Here is a 17,184-nt window from a genome sequence, read left to right on the forward strand (position 1 = left end):
AGAGCGACAACAACAACAAACACATATACGGCCCTTACCAGGCACTACTCAAAAGTGCTTTTCTCATTAACTCGTTGAAGAAAACCCGACGCAGATTCTGTCTTCATGAGGAGACACCTACGAAGCTCAGTGAAATGGGATTAACACGCTACCCAAACAGAGTGCGACGCGGCACGTTTGCAAAACCGATACATCTCTGTACTTCTCCTCCCTGCTCATACAGTTCTTTCATTTCCTCAGCCTTATCTCCCACCGTGGCTGGTGTCACCGAGATACAGAGCCACCCACTCCTGAAGCTAGACAAGCCCTTCCAACCTTGGAGGAAGCACATTTTCTGGGGATGGTGCTAGCAGTCTGAAGGGCCACTGTCCCTCCACCAGCTCTATCCCTTCCATTTCACATTTTATCACGAGAGCGGGTCATACTGGTGGGCAGCTGGATGTGCTCGGGGTCCATAGCTTAGTGACATTTAGGTCACCTCTGCTAGACCAGGCTCTGAAGTGCTGCAATTGCCCCCAGTGTGATCCAAACATATGCCTTTAAAAAAAAAAAAAAAAAAAGTATTCATTCTGAGAGAGAGAAACAGAGCACGGCAAGGGCAGAGAGAGGGAGAGAGAATCCCGAGCGCGATCCACGTTGCCAACACGGAGCCCGACGAGGGGCATGATCTCAGGAACCGAGAGATCGAGACCCGAGCCGAGATCAAGAGTCGGACACTTAACCAAATGAGCCACCCAGGCGCCCCGAAGCATAGGCCATCTTGACGAGAACACTGAGAACCCAGAGTCTGTATTCAGAGAATACACGTCATACGGAGGGCTGTGCTAAGGCCATCCCATACCCTTTACGAAAGGGTTCGTATTCAGCTTTTAAGAGTCTACAATGAAGGGCTAAGTGACAGTACCTGAAATGGGGTCACATCAACTCCTTCCACCTAAGACACAGCACATAGACAACTAATTCTTTTTGGTGAAAAAGAGTACGGGCTTTTTAAACAAGTAAGGGCCAGAACTTACTAGAAATCCAGCTAGCTGCCCTGACCTACTGCAAAACAGAATGCAGTCACACACTGATCAGCATCAACATTAAGGACCCAAACAGAAAGGTAGTTTGAAAAGGAACCGTATTGTGGAAGCACCTGTGATGAGAATACAGCCAATGAAGAGGTCTGGACAGCAGGAGGGGGGCCCTCAGACAGATCCTGCAGATGGGGTGATTCCCACCACACTGGGGAAAACCAACCTTGAGGCCGGGGTCCTGAAGGTTAATCGGATTTTTCAGAGGCTCAGGCCAAAATGTCATCTTTTAGAAGAAGAGTAAAAAGTGCTGCACTGCATCCTTATATTTTACATGCTTAAAAGGTTTTTAAATGAAGAACTGAAGCTAATGAAGGAGAAGAGGGAGAGAGACGTTCCCGGCACAGGAGGTCTGCAATGTGTCGCGATTCTGAAAGATCCGGCGGCTGCCATGATAAAAACTGTAATAAGCTGTTAGGACCAAGGGCCCAATGGCGGTAGAGAGAAGAGCATCGAGCCTCTCAGCTTGAGTATAGAATTTTCCTCTAAGTTTTTAAAAAACATTTTTTTTTTAGTGTATTTATTTTGAGAGAGAGAGAGAGAGAGCACGAGCACGAGCTGTGGAGGGGCAGAGAGAGACAGAGAGAGAGAGAGAATCCAGAGCGGGTTCTGCACTGCCAGCACGGAGCCCAGTATGGGACTTGAACCCACGAACTGTGCACCAGAGCTGAAAGCAAGAGTTGGACGCTTAACTGACTGAGCCCCTCCTCTAAGTCTGTAAACAATGAGAAAGAAACTTAAAAGAGAAAGAAGCAAAATAAAAAAGAGACAAGATAAAGTACTAAAAGCTGAAAAATATCAATTAACGCAACATAAAGTGGGACACATCATCAAGTAAAATCAACCCAACAAAACAAAACAAAAATTTTAAGGTCCTAAGATGAAAACTTGTTTTAATGGCTACACTAGAATGTAATAAAATGCAGGTAACAGAACAAACTGATGATGACAGAGACAGAGCAAACCCTGAGCAACAGACAGGACACACAAAAGCCAACTCCTCGCCGCGAGGGCAAAGGCCCAGGAGAACTCGGGACACTGGTCCAAACGTGTGAGATGCTCCACGGGGCCACCTTGGGCAGAGAGCTCCCGGGCGGGATGGCGGGATGGGAGCAAGACCCTCGCCCTGCCCCCCGGGCCCGTCTGCCCCCGGCACAGTCAGCCTGCAGGTGCCGAGCCGCCCGGCCTGGGGCCGAATACTTCACTCCAAGCAGGTGCCCTGCCACCCCAGCCCCTAAACCCCACCCGTAAGTTCTTCACCCTACTCTCCTGGTTGAGAAAGGGAAAGAAGAGTTGAGAAGAGAAAAAGAGAAAGGAGGGTGGGGGGGATGCTATTTTACTTCTGAACAACAAGCGTATGATTTCAATGACAAATTAATAGGCTTTTTTTTTAAGTTCTCTGAAAGTGACTGGATGGAACACCTCTAAGACACTTAATTTAATCTAAATTGTTACCTTAAATAGCTCTTCTAGCATCAAGTACTCCTAAAGTACATTAACTATGCTAAATTTTTAGGAAGGAAAGAACAAAGAAAGTTAGATACAGAAACCTAATTTGCTTTCATTTAAAATGAAAGTATATTGCAAACAGTCATCACGCCTCATCTTTTCATTTTGTAATCAGACTTTCCAAGGATGAAGAAACTGAGGGTCAGACAGGCTACGTGTTCAGTCCAGGAAGTTGCACTGCTAAGACTGTAGCCAAAAGCTGTCTGGTTCCAGAGCCCACATTTGAGTCCTGGGACTGATCCGAAGGCATCTTCTTCGTGAGATCTCCCTAGGAGTCCGGTGCCGGCCTGGCCTTTAGGGGTATCCTTCAGGCCTCAGAAATGTTTCCTGCTGAATGTGTTCTGTGACTTGGGACGATCGCTGGCTAGCCTTATAGCATAACCCTGTCCTGAGGATAGCTACTGGGTTGCCCCCTTCTTAAAGAAGACTGTGGAAGGAAGGAAGGAAGGAAGGAAGGAAGGAAGGAAGGAAGGGAGGAAGGAAGGGAGGGAGGAAGGAAGGGAGGGAGGAAGGAAGGGAGGGAGGGAGGGGGGAAGGGAGGGAGGGAGGAAGGAAGGAAGGAAGGGAGGAAGGAAGGGAGGGAGGAAGGAAAGGAGGGAGGGAGGGGGGAAGGGAGGGAGGAAGGAAGGAAGGAAGGAAGGGAGGGAGGAAGGGAGGGAGGAAGGAAAGGAGGGAGGGAGGGGGAAGGGAGGGAGGGAGGGAGGGAGGAAGGAAGGAAGGAAGGAAGGAAGGAAAGGAGGGAGGGAGGGGGAAAGGAAGGAAGGAAGGAAGGAAAGGAGGGAGGGAAGGAAGGAAGGGAGGGAGGGAGGAAGGAAGGAAGGGAGGAAGGGAGGGAGGGAGGAAGGAAGGAAGGAAGGGAAAGAAAGAAAGCTCTCCTGAAAAGAGCCAAATCCATTTTTAATAACGAATGTACTCTTTTTTAAAATGTCTATTTATCTTGAGAGAGAGACAGAGAGAGAGACCAAGCGGAGGAGGACAGAGAGGGGGGGGGAGAGGGAGAATCCCAAGCAGGCTCCGCACTGCCCGTGTGAAGCCCAAGGCGGGGCTGGACCTCACGGACTGTCAGATCGTCACCTGAGCCGAAATCGAGAGTTGGACACGTGATCGGCTGAGCCACCCAGGTGCTCCAACAACGAATATATTCAGAGCGGGGGTGGGGGGGGGGTGTAAAAAAGACTCATCCTTCAGTCAAGAATTCTCACCGAAAATCTAAAGGCTACAGAATTTTATGGATTATGGATCGAATTAAGATCTGCCAGTAACACGGAAAAGAAGTCTAGTTGGCGAATACGTTCTCTGATCGCAGAAGCACAACACAAACATTAGCCACCCGGCACCGTGGCACAACACGGACCTGAGCACATCGGGCATCACAGGAGTGAGGCGGAAAGCACACCCTCTGACTACAGGGTGCTCTTCAAGCGCCGAGCGGGAGGCTCACGGGTGGCTGCTTGTGCCACATTCCAAGACGCTGCTCCTGCTGATGCACAGCATCCCCATGACTCAGGAAGGGGGACACTGGGCTAACTTGGGCAGCTAGAACCGCGCTCCCTAGGTTCCCTAGATCTTCTCGGATCTGCCAGCGTGGCCGGTACGACAAACGAGACACGCCGCTCACCCAACATTTTAATAGCTGCCACCTCCCTGCAGGGAGGTAGGGGACAAGGCAGAGCAAATGGTGAAACCAATGAGGAGGAAATAGCAGCACCCACCCCTAACAGGAGAAGCCCAAGGACCACGACATTATACTGTTCCTGCAGAAATCAGGGCTACCCACACATAGTTAGTACTCTCGTGGAAGTTCACATCAAAATAAAGAAGAAGAATGGGGTCGCTTTTCCTATTTCACACCATTTCCCTAGTTGGCACGTTAAAGCTAAGCCACACAGACTTCTCTGAGAAGCTGAAGGAGCTGGTGTTCCAGACGGCTGATGCTCTCACGGTGGCCCTGCACAGCACCCAGACTTGAAGGGGCCCTCACCTGGGCAGAAAGATCTTTGTGCACCCATCACGTGACAGATGTCGCAGCTGCGCAGAACTTCACACTTTTCAGAAGCATGTCCAGGTGCAGATATTTTTAAGGATCACTTAAAAAATGAGCCTACGATCCCTTCTGCCCTTTGTCTTCCACTCCTAACATCACAACCACATCTACTGTGACGACACGTTCTGCCCTAAAATTCCACTTAAGAGAGACTTCAGAGGAATGCGTTCCAGAAACATCCCCCTTTGACATACCACTGCCACCCATGGCCTCCTCACCTCTCGACGTTCAACTGATGGGTGCTGTGAGAAGTGGAGGCGGGAGTCTACGCGCCCTCTCCCACATAAAACCACAGTGACAGCAGGCCACCGCTCTCCCTGGATGGGCACGCGTCCCAGGGTGGTCACTCCTGTATCTAGCACAGTGGGAGTCAGCAGAACCTGCTTTTTAAGGGTCAACGTTGTCGGGCCTTCTCCTCCCCCAAGGACTACGAACTGCACCACGTGTTGCTAAAGACAGCAGGGTCTGTGCTAAAGAGCGGCTGACGACTCTCCCTGCCTGCCCATTCAGCAGATTAAGACAAATCAGACAGAGGAAGGGACATAACGTGGCCTGTCACCAGCAAGAGAAAGATTTCTGAGGTGGCCATCCTGAAGGAAGAAAGGATTTGGGGTGAAAAAGACCTAATGGCCCCCTTTTCAAAGAGAAGGTAACCTTTTTTTTTTAATTTTTTTTTTCACGTTTATTTATTTTTGAGACAGAGAGAGACAGAGCATGAACGGGGGAGGGGCAGAGAGAGAGGGAGACACAGAATCGGAAGCAGGCTCCAGGCTCTGAGCCATCAGCCCAGAGCCCGATGCGGGGCTCGAACTCACGGACCGTGAGACCGTGACCTGAGCTGAAGTCGGAGGCTTAACCGACTGAGCCACCCAGGCGCCCCGAGAAGGTAACCTTTGAGACCAGGAAAGGGTCACCTGGTCTCATCCCTGACCTGGAGCTTGTTAATGAACCAGAGACCCGGCAGGGCAGGCCAGTGGGTAGAGACACGATGTTCACAGGTGCCTTTTCTCCCTTGCTCCCCTCCAATTCTCAAAGGGCTCAAAGTCTGTTTTGTGACCATATGTTTAGAAAGTCTGTATCCTCTTCTGGAGGCACGGTGTCCAAAACACTTAATTCAGTATTTTCAATTATCCAATGACGTGGGTCAAAACTAAATCACTGGATGTAAACGAAAGAACAAGGAAGCAGAAGAAAAGCTGTGGGTTTCATTTATTTTATCAGCTATATACCTGGTGGACAACTATCTGACTCTCTGGGTTTTATGCACTTACTAAGCAAAACTAGTTCAATGGTTTGCTTTTGTGTCTAATCTCCACTGAAAAGTTTTTATGTGTCTAGGAGCACACTATAAAACACGTATTGGGTTGCCAAAATATACCACCGTTGGGCTCGCTGGCTGACTAAAAAAAAAAAAAAAAAAAAAAATTCCTCAGGTAAAACGCTGCTACTTTCTTAGATCATAATGGAGAAGACAGTATCTGAAAAAGCAAAGTCCCTCGGAAGAAAGTGGCCATGTAGATATTAATGATAACGCCAGTGTGGTTTGCAAAAAACGGACCTGACGTGTTTTTGGTACTTCGTGTTTTTCAAAAAATAGCAGCAGCGTGTTTATTATCCATTTAAAAATAAAATACCTTCATCACTCTTAACTGAGAAACAGCATTTCAGTTTCCTGCTAACTTGAACACTGGGGGTGGAAAACCAGAGCAAGGAAACTGCAGCAGCAGCCAATCGCCGTGGCTTCGTTTCACGGGAGCTACGCTAGTCAAGTCACAATCTTTGGCCAAGTTCCCTTCTGTATGCACATTCAAAGAATCTTTATATAGCTAAGTGGACCACTAAAGCATTCGAGAGTCATTCAAAGGAGGCGCTTCCTCCAAATTCTCCCTCATCTCACGGGCCCGTGCATACACAACAGAAAACGCATTGAAAGGAAGAATGCAAACCCTCCTGTTTCAGCTTCTTGGATCCTTCCGTATGCAAACTGGCATCCCCTCCAGCCCACAAATGTCTTAGCTTTTATTTTCAATATTTACTGCCAATATTTGAAAGCCATAAGGACACCTGGGGAGAGCACGAGGAAAAAAATGGGTAGAAAAATACATATTTAACATAAAAGGGAAAGGGGAAAGAAAGGTACTATTTCTATTTCTAATAGAAAAGTGGAATGTGGCCCCTTTTTCTCATTATTAAGATTTTAAATGTCTTTTTCTGAAATGCTGAATGCCTTACATCCTATGTAACAGCCTCTGGCAGATTCTTTTAGGTTCTCCTGTGCGGACGAGACGAACGTAATTCTACTTTGGTGGCCAAAAGGGTCAGTTCACGGAGAACGGCCACAAATTTAAGCCTCAGCCACTTTATGGAATGAAACAGAATGGCAGGTAGTGAGAAGGACATCCTAAAGGCGCACAGAATCGCCCGGTGATAACAGCCACCCTCTCTGAATGTGCTTTATCACGGAGAGCGTGTGAATGATGCAAAACAAGCCAGACCACCAGTGGGTCACTTGCGTCATCACCCGCTCAAAGGACGACGCATCTGTTTGTAGAACGTCACCGATGACAGGGCGTACAGGACTGAAGAGGGAAGATGCGAGCAGTTCTACGCGAAATTTTTCATTTCACTTCTGTGTATTCCCTTGTATTTCAGCCCTCTGTAGGAAAATTATTTTCTGTATAAACAAATTCATCAAGTTAACTTATTCAAGGATGGAAATAACTGGTATCACATAACATTTTGCAAAACAAAATTGCCACTGCTCTATTCCAGTGCTTAAAAGCAAACTGCTATGGCAATTCAACCCCAGTGCTAACATAACCCAAACCCCCTATTACCTTCATCACTGCATATTCAATTTACATAATTATTCTGCTATGCTATTCAGAATTTACATGTAGTTGTATGCACTTCTACTGATCTGTGCTTCAGGGATGCTATTTCCTTTCTAGACTTAGCAGAACACGAGGCCACAGCTCGATGTACTCAATACATCTGGCCGATAGAAACTGCGGCTCAACAAAATAACGGGTCGGTTTGTGCCTTTACTGAAAATCTCTGCTCAGTTACCATGTCCTTGGACAGCATCCCCATCTGACCATCGACAACAGGAAAGCTCTTAGGAATTTCCTCACCGCATTTCATCGTAAATCAGCAAGTGGCCCTACAAGTGGTCAAGTCCCCGGGGCCAGCAGAGTTACTCCAAACACTCCCGGCGTACCCCTCAGCATGGCTTGAGTCAGTCAATTATTTTCACACCACTTGGGGGAAAAACAACTATCGCCTATAGGAGGCATCCACTGAGATGATGCGTCTAAAGCGAATGAAGGGAGGGAAACGTACCAAACATTCCTCTTGGGAGAAAATGATCACATGCCCTTCCGCCTATCAAAAGCGTGTGACCCTAATGCAAAGCCATTACTCGGATTCAGCAATGCCAAAAATTGACTCTGCACAGACCATTCAAACGTCAGGATGAGCAGCTGAGAGCACGCAGACGCGGCCTGCCCTGGAATTTTGCCCTCGTGGGTGAAGACAGGCCCTGTCTTTGCATCAGGCAGCACGTGTGCCCAGAACCGAGTGGATGTGATGCCCTACGTTCCTAACACTTGTTTATAGTTGTTGGGGACATTTTAACAAGTTCACTGTGAAATACAGCATTTTAACATCTGCCCCAGTGTATCCCACAGGAGGTAAGGGTATGCTAAAGAATGTTTTTAAAGACAGGATGAGGTCGATGTAGACTCAGAACCAGAGAATCATACACTTGGAACTTTATGACAAGATCCAAGATATAGTGGGGGTTATTTTTTTTTGTCCTTTTTTCTTTTTGTTAATCAATTTTTGTCATTCGGTGCTAGATTCAAAATATTAAAAATACAAACCGAAGGCAGATATATATAAAAAATATATATATATATATCTTGAGGCTAAAACAAGTCTTGGTGATATGTTTTCTGAGTTCTAAGAAGCTCCTTTAGAACACAGACACTTACATTTCAAGTTTAAAAAATAATAACAACACATTCTTTTAAAATTTTGCTTCGATTTCTTTCTCCTTGGGAAAAATATGCACATGCCTCCTCCTATCAAAAGCACAATACTTAGCTTTTGGGCAATTATATTTCTAAAAAAAAAAAAAAAACCCGGTAAGTCAGACCGAAATTCTAACCCTATGTTCTTTGCTCACATCCTAACACTTAACAACAGTACCTACAAAGAAGTACTTAATGGAATATTTCTTAAGTAAATGAACAAAATTTATAATGGGTTGCAGGATTAGAAGAGTGTTCATATGCAGAAAAAATAATCGTTTTCAATTAAGAGACCACATATGGAGGCCATCAAAGAACGTTCATAAGTAAATGCAAATATCGTCACCTAGAAGAATGAGGTGTTGAATATAATTCAGTTATTCCGGCACCATAAAAAGTACCGATGACAAAAATTTTTAAAGGACTATGATACAGACTTCCAACACACTACAGAATAACGTATTTGGGGATGTCTGGGTATTCTTAGCACAAGTTGAAAATCCAAATTTGGTCTTTTGCTTTGCAGGAGCACCTCTGTGGTCACAGAAATCAAGTCCTCTCTCTGTATCCGCGCGTACTCACACAGGAAAGTCTACGAGTCAAAGGCTGACAGGCCAGCGAGCTCAAAAAGTTCACGTCAAGCATGTCCATCACGGAACGGAGCGTGCATGTGTCCACGCGTGTGCATGTACATGCATGCACACGGAGGGACGACGTGCAGTGTGTCTCCTAATGGAGTTTGCAAACAGGTTCAGATTAACTGAGTCTGACCATACTTCCATCTGGAAACTATATTTTCTAACATGAGCCATATTCTGAAAAATAGATTCAGATGTTTGGAATTGGTTCAGAACAGTTGTAAGAAATGTTCGGTACAAATGAAAAAAATTAGTCTTCAATGTCTTCTCCTCTCAGCTTTTCTTACTGAGTAAATATGCCTTCTGGGGGGTCAGAGTTGGCGGGGGAAGTACAGAGGGAAGGATGGAGGGAGGAGGGTATTTCCTAGAAGCTAAAACTCGTGCTACTCTTGCATGCATATCTAATGGATAACTGCTATTTGATTTCTCCCACGTTGCCCACTAGCATTTCAACCCTGCCCCGGGAAGGCTTACTCCGCCAAGTGGAGAGAATTAATTCTCCTGTTTCAACTTCTGGGAAACAGGGCTGAAAAGCTTAGTGAAATATAGTGACCTGTCTTGCTTCTATAATCCTTCTTTCCCTGTTTTGCATTGTCCTTGAAAATGAGGTTGCTGGCCTATACTTACAAATAACTATGCTGGTAATTTGGTTCTATTTGTTACATGACAAATTTCTACAAAAATACGAGCAAGTGATTTGAAAATAATGAAGAATTTTTACCCAGTGAAGTCTACAATGTACCATCCGAATAAAGGGTTCGTAGTAATTGAGTCCTAAATTTCAGAATGCATAAATCTGTTAACTTCTTAGTTTGGGTGTCAGGGCAAGGAACCCGACAATAATGACAAAAATCGAGGTGCCGCCCCGCCCTCCTCCCCCCCCCCCCCCCCCCCCCCCCCCCCCCCCTTTCCCGGGCCGGGACTGTGTGGTGCTCATTTCTGTACTGTGTTTTGGTGCTGGTGGTTTCCGCCCACAGCCTACCTTGACTTTTTGCTGGATTTGGGTTTTGGCGTGGCAGTTTTTGCTTTCTTTTCCTTTGGCTCTTTGGGAATCTTAGGGGCTTTCGGGGTCTTGGGTTCCTTGGGCTCTTTTTTCTCCTTGGGTTCTTTCGGTTCCTTCGGATCTTTTTTTACCTTCGGCCTTTTCTTTTTCTTCTTCTCTTCTTGGGACCCATCTAGTGAGTTCCTATTTAGTTCTTGGTTATCAACCCCACCAGGGAAGTCATCTTTACCAAAACTTTTACTGGGATCCTCGGCGACAATGTGGTTGTTTTTCTTTTTCTTCTTCTTCTGCTGTGGCTGCTGTTCCACTGATGGCAGGCAATCATCACTCTTCACTAGCTGAGCGTTCGGTCCACTAACCTGAGTCATATCCGGCACTGGTTTCTCTAGAAAGGGCTCCGATGGAGAATGCTGAGAGACAGAAATAGGAACTGAAATTAGTTTATCATTCTTCATATTGAAGAAAGGAACCGAAAGTCAGTAGCTGATGCTTCTGAAACTTACTGTATACTCAAAGCAGCAAATATTTTCCCAAATATACAGTTGTAAAATCTATCATTTTCTCCCATCCAAAAACCAAGAAAGCTTTTACATAAATAGTAAAAAGGGGTAACTCAGGAATACCGTAAAAAAATTCAATTCAGGAAGAAAAAAAATTCTCATTCGGCCGAAGCCACCGTCCATTTTCTTAACAGCCCCTACGTACGTAGGACACGGGGAAGGACAAAACAGCGGCAAAAGCTAAGGAAGGAAAGTAGATGGAATTCTTTTCCCTATGCGGGAATGAGAACTCGGATTAAAGATACACAATTAAGCCACTTTTAACAAGATCAAGTGTACCAAGCGCTGAAAGATTCAGGTCCTATGAAAGTTTGAAATCAAGGTATCACACACAAATCTTACACACAAATGACATAGGTCATTCCTGATTTAAATCACATTAAAATACCAAATTAAAAGCACATATCCGAACTTAATGACCTTGGATTTGTTACATTTCTTGGACTAATACGAAATGCAGAGGATGTTTTTCTTAAGTCACTAAGCTTTACAGTTTCAAATTTCACTGAAGAACAGAAAACCCATATAGTCAAGCTGGTACGCCCTGCGGGAGGAGTTTGGACACTCACTAGGCGTATACCCAGAGATGGGCTAAAACACAGTAGAGAACACCAACAATTAGGATGGGATGCTCAGTGGTCAGCCGAGATCAGAGTCTGCTCCAAACCAGGACGGGGGTAGAGCGTCGTCTCCACTGTAAATGAGGACACCTAACGAACCTTTACATTTCAACAAGATTACTTTAAAATGTTGTATCTGCAAATGCCACTCAATTTTCTGCCTTCGTCATCTGCTTCTGCAGACACTCAACAGTAACCATAATAGGAACGGCAGTAATAACGGCTGCTAGTGTTCACTGAACAATCTTCCCATGTGCCAGGCATGTGTTAAGCACTTCACACCGCTGACACCATGCGATCCGCACAGCGGCCCCGATGAGGAGCTATGTGTGGACACTGACACTCTAGGATGCGGTAGCGTGCCCGAGGAGGTACAGGCCCTCCCTCCTGATCCCTCCATCTCCAAAAAAGGGAGAGGGTGGGAGAGTCCCGGTCGAGGTCTGCAGCGGACTCAGGAGCAACCCAGACGCCGTGGCTTACCATCAGCAAAGCACTATAAAGTAGATTCCGGTACGACCTCCACTTACTGAGCCTCTATTTCATGCCATGTACTGGGCTAGGTGCTTTCGGGAGTTACTTCACTTGACTCTCAGAGAAAAATGTGATAACCTGCCCCCATCTTTCAGAAAGGAAGTAAGTAAAGTTTGACTAGCTTATGTGATCACCCAAGGCCACACGGCAGGAGATAGAGCTGTGATTTGAATCTAGGTTTTCTAAACCAGTTTTCTTCTGACTCTGCGCTTCTCCTCAAATCTTACGTATGGGCCTCCTTCTGGGAAAGGCTTCTCAGGTTTCATTTGATTTCCAAAGTTTTCAGTGACCCTCCCCGCCGCCGCCCCCAATTTTTTTTTTTTTAATTTTTTAATGTTTTTATTTGTTTCTGAGACGGAGAGAGACAGAGTATGAGCAGGGGAGGAGCAGAGAGAGACGGAGACACAGAATCCGAAGCAGCTCCAGGCTCCGAGCTTTCAGCCTGACGTGGGGCTCGAACTCACGGACTGTGAGATCATGACCTGAGCTGAAGTCAGACGGTTAACCAACTGAGCTACCCAGGCGCCCCACCGCCCCAAATTTTTAAGACATCACTACCTGAAAACAAAGTGGTTATATTCTTCCCACTAAAGGAACCCACATTCAATTCTCTATCTGCACTGGTATAAGAGACAGAGTCCAGAATTATGAGGTAAGAGACACAAATTCTAGTGCAGGCCCGGCCATGAGCTATATTATCAGTGGGAAATCATTTCTCTCATCTAGGGTTCGTTTTCCTCATCTGCAAAATGAAGGGTTTGGGTGAGATGATTTCCAAAGTCGCTTTCAAAATCCAATGGTATTAGAAAATCTTAAAATAGGGATTGATTGCCCTTTCTTAGGACAGCTGAAAGAGGATGAACCTGAAAGAGAGGAAGGCTGTCCACAAAGAGAAAGAAGCAAGGGTAGAAGTCTGAGGAAGGGCACACAGGTGGGAGTCTTCGTGAGCAGGCCTCCACACAGGGAGAACACGGCTAACCCAGCGCTGAAAACAGCTAGCCTCTCCCTACGCTTCTCCCTCATACGCACCCCCAATAAATGTCAGCCAAGGCGCTGTCCAAGGCACCATTACCCAAGAATTAACAGGATCTGATTTAACTGTGTGATTACACTGCAGTTGCTGAAGTTGAGTTTAATTGTTACATATTATTTTCTAATGTAAATAAAAAGGAAAAGGCCGTATCTTTTTTCTCGACCCCCCCCCCCCCAAGGGACTTAGAGATCAAACTTATTTGGGATAAACTATTTTTCAGGAAACGGAAGGAAAAGTATTTCCTGGAAAGGGAAGCAAAGAGAAAAGTCTACCAGTGAACAATGCTTAAAGCTTAGAATAGTGAATTCATCCCAGGTATGTGTACCTTGCTTTAATCTGCATGGCATTTACCCCAGTCACAAAGTGCCAGCTTCTAATGACAAATACCTGGTACACATTTATGAACTAGAAAATACGTAGGACATCTAATACAAAAAGACTGGAAATTTATCTACATACTCTAGCATACAAATGATTTCAGACGCCCTTTTCAGTAACAAATGAAGCCATAAATTAGTATCCCTTAAAAATTTTAATCTTCCATAAGAAGGAAAAAAACAGAAAGAGTAAACACAAAAAAGGTATTAATCCTATTTGATACACAGCAGAATTATGTTTTGGTACTATATGATATAGGGTGGGAAAGGTGCTCAGAAATATTATAGTGTTTACCAGACCCACATCTCCTTAAATCTTTTAGAGAAAAGCTGTTTTTGTAAACATTTAACAAAGAACAGATGGCCTGCCTTAATCATGTGGGGGAAAAAACCTGGAGCTCACAGTAATACCCTGACAAAAGTCTCCCAGGCCCAGCCATGCCCCCCCACCCCCGCCCATGCATGGTACAGTCTTCTCTAATGCTATTTAATTTTACAGCGGACATTTTCCCATCAATTCCCACTGCCTGACAGGTAATCAATGCCATTAACATCTGATATTACCATATAGGGCATTGCTAAAACCTCCCATTTATTGGAGCAAATGTGGAGAATGTTAGATACCAAAGGCATTTTTAAATACAGCCTATAGGACTTTCCATTTGACACATTTTCTATCATAATTCTATATGCCTGTTGGAATATTATGGGATATATAAGGTCTGTGCCGTGGACTTTTGCAACTAAAACAGAATGACTAATATTTAAACTGTAAATAAAAATGATCCTAGGTGTGTGTGTAAGGGGGGGGGGGTCAAAAAATTACCATAAATTTACCGTAAAATTACCATAAACTTTTATCCTTAACTCCTTTGTTCAAAATGTATACATGAGACAAACACACAAACAAGTTACCTTATGTCAAACAGAATAGGCAGGATGCAAAGGCGACCAAAGGAGAGCAGTGACCAAGGGAGTTGGGGCAATCCCTCTCTGACCTTTAAGCAAACAAGACCCAGACCGCTTAGGGGCTTTCACAAGAAAAGGAAACGGTGTATAGGGAAAAAACTTTTCATCTACCTCAAGTATGCTTTTCATCCAATATTCAGCAGCTTTGTCTGGCTTAGAAGCTATCATATTTACTCATGTTTCGCCTTAATTATATTCTTAAAGCCTCAACCTGTTGGCAATAGTAACAGGAGTGAGCACCGTGATATTAACACCATGCAGTGTTTCCAACACCTATAATCTGTGCAAACTAACAGCATGCTGCAATGTAGGGCACCTATGGACAAACATTTTATTTACTGAGTGATACAGACAAGCCTAAAATCGAAACACTACTTCATGATAAAGAAAAGCCACTACCAGCTGCGCAAGACTAACATGGCACTTCTGGGAGACACATCCCCTCCGCTGGCATTGAGCTAAAGGGAGGCACCTGTGTTCGCAGAGAAATGGAGATTCTGGTGGAGAAGTGGCAGGCCAGTTGAGACCGAAGGAACAACAAACAGAAGCTTAAAGCACACTAACTACAACTTCAATGATTTGTAAAAATTCAAACATTAAAGCGCTCACTTAAGATTGTAAAGTACTGTTAGTTTCCCTCCCCCCCCCCCCCGCCATGGCTTTGGAAACACATCTTATTCCGATGCTGTTCACTCTTATTTTCCCAGTATTCCCTAGGTTCTTGATCCCTTGACACTCTTTTAAAAAGGAATTCCAGGACGGTCACTGAAGCTCAGTCTTCAGCTCAGAGCACACAGCGTTCAGAAGTGCATTTAGCAAAGGCTCCGAAGTCCTGTCGAGACTCTTAACACCCTTCTCTCGTCAGTGACATTGAGAACAAGAAGATGCACTTGATATCTGGTGCCCAATTCAGTTCTTCATTCAACAAACATCTGGGGACAGAACAGTCAAAAGCCAGCCACGGTATCAGGCTGATGCTAAGGAGGCTTCCTGAAAAAAGCCACCCAGGTTCCAGCCAGAGGTCACTTCCTCAGTGGACCCAGCCTGAACAATGAGTCATGCCTGAGATCGGGTGACTGAAAGCATAAAAGTGTATGACAAGCAAGCTTTTGAAGCCCTGTTTAGGGAGGAGCAGATCCAAGATGCACAGGTAATTAGTTTCAATGGTCAACTGACACACTTTTCAGCTTGGACTATTTGATATGAAATAAGTACCAAAATATTCTTAAGACGATCAAGGGTTGGACTGTTTTCTGCTTAGCTAAATTTAGTATGAGAGTCAGGGCTTCGAGTTCAAGCCTTTTATATGGCAGTAGTTTTATTCAGCCCGTTTGTAATTTCCACGAACAGTAACATACTGAATGAGTACATTTATGAACAAAAACACACAAATGCATAATTGCCAAGCTTGTCAGTGATATGAATTGAGAAAGCAAAATGTATCCAAGCACATTTTTTTAAGTTGTAGGTATTAAAAAGTGTTACATGAAAAGATGACTCAGATCACGTACGTTTAGAGAATTCTGGGCTAACCAAATAGATAAGTTTTCTTTACTACAAAACTCTCCAAGCCCTTCCTACATTCTGAGTGGGGGATAATGCACAGTGTGTCCTAAAGGTATTTAATCATTGATTGCATCCCATTTTTTCTGAGAATAACTTGAATAAAAGTATTCTTCAAAATATACTTCGGATTATACTGACTTAGCTAAAGCAGGGCAAATTCATCTGCTTCTCTGGGGTGGGGGAAAGTACGTGTGTGCGTGCGTCCGTCTGTACGTCTCAAAGCAGTGGTTATCAAATGTTTTACAACACAGCATGTGACTATCAACAAATCTAATTCTATATAAAATGTGCTCAAACAGCTCACTGAATTGGCAGGGTTTTTTTATGCTCAATTTAAGTCACTGGTAGGAATAAAATAGGAATATTGGCATAGTCATGTAAGGCAGACTTGTATAATTTTTGTTATATTACAGTCAAGATAATTACCAAGCTAAATTTACGGAATGTTGAAATATCATAATGCAAGAAATTATCTTTACAAGTACCTCAGAACCATTAAATTTTAGAACTGAAAAATTGTTTTAATTACTGCCAAAATATCTCATTTAAAAGTCACCTGAAGACATTTTCAAACCTTTGGTTTTCTGCTAATGTCTTTACTCTGTCCGTAGAATAGATGTGCCATACAGACAAAATCCTAAATGGCTACAAATTAACATCGGCCACTTTAATGACATCTAAATTATAAACACATTTTGAATTTAAGTAGAATCCAAAATAATGAAAATAATGAACCAAGCAATCATGTTACATTTAATAGTAAACAATTTACATCGGATATTGAATATTGCACATCTTCTATGTATTTAGGAGTAAAACATATACCATAAGAACTGTCAAACAGCACTTTTAATATGGAAAGCACTGTATTGTGGTGTTTCTACAGTCACTCTAACGAGAAGAACATTGCAGTCAAACTCCACCAATGCTAAACCCCTTTCCAAGTGTCTGAGAAACCCTCAGCGCACAGACTCCCACCCAGCGGAGAACAGGGCATCTGGCCACCACCCCTCACTCTCTGCCACCCCATCGCTGCCCTTCTGGCCATCTCCCCTTCCCAGCCTCTACTCTGAGCAGGCCGCCACACCGCGCGGGGAGCTGTGGGCAGGAAGGTTCAGGGCTGCGGGCCGGACCCATGCTGGATACCTGCGAGGCAGCCTCCCGCCTGCCCCACTCAGGATGACAGGGAAGAGGGCCAGGGAACAGCCTTGGGTTTAGGGGAGA

General features: G+C 44.7%; 1 protein-coding gene across 4 annotated transcripts in view; it reads right to left on the minus strand.

The window, feature by feature from the left end:
* CHD7 (chromodomain helicase DNA binding protein 7) overlaps positions 1–17,184 on the minus strand; it is a 190,168-nt gene that overhangs the window by 74,117 nt on the left and 98,867 nt on the right. For all 4 annotated transcript variants that reach the window (XM_049633368.1, XM_049633367.1, XM_049633365.1 and 1 more), the window contains one exon: positions 10,284–10,714. In XM_049633368.1, coding sequence (XP_049489325.1) covers positions 10,284–10,672 — 389 coding nt within the window. In that variant the 5' untranslated portion in view covers positions 10,673–10,714. The remainder of the gene's footprint in view (positions 1–10,283; positions 10,715–17,184) is intronic.

This window comes from Panthera uncia, chromosome F2 (assembly GCF_023721935.1).
Source record: "Panthera uncia isolate 11264 chromosome F2, Puncia_PCG_1.0, whole genome shotgun sequence".
In the NCBI taxonomy this organism is placed as follows: domain Eukaryota; kingdom Metazoa; phylum Chordata; class Mammalia; order Carnivora; family Felidae; genus Panthera; species Panthera uncia.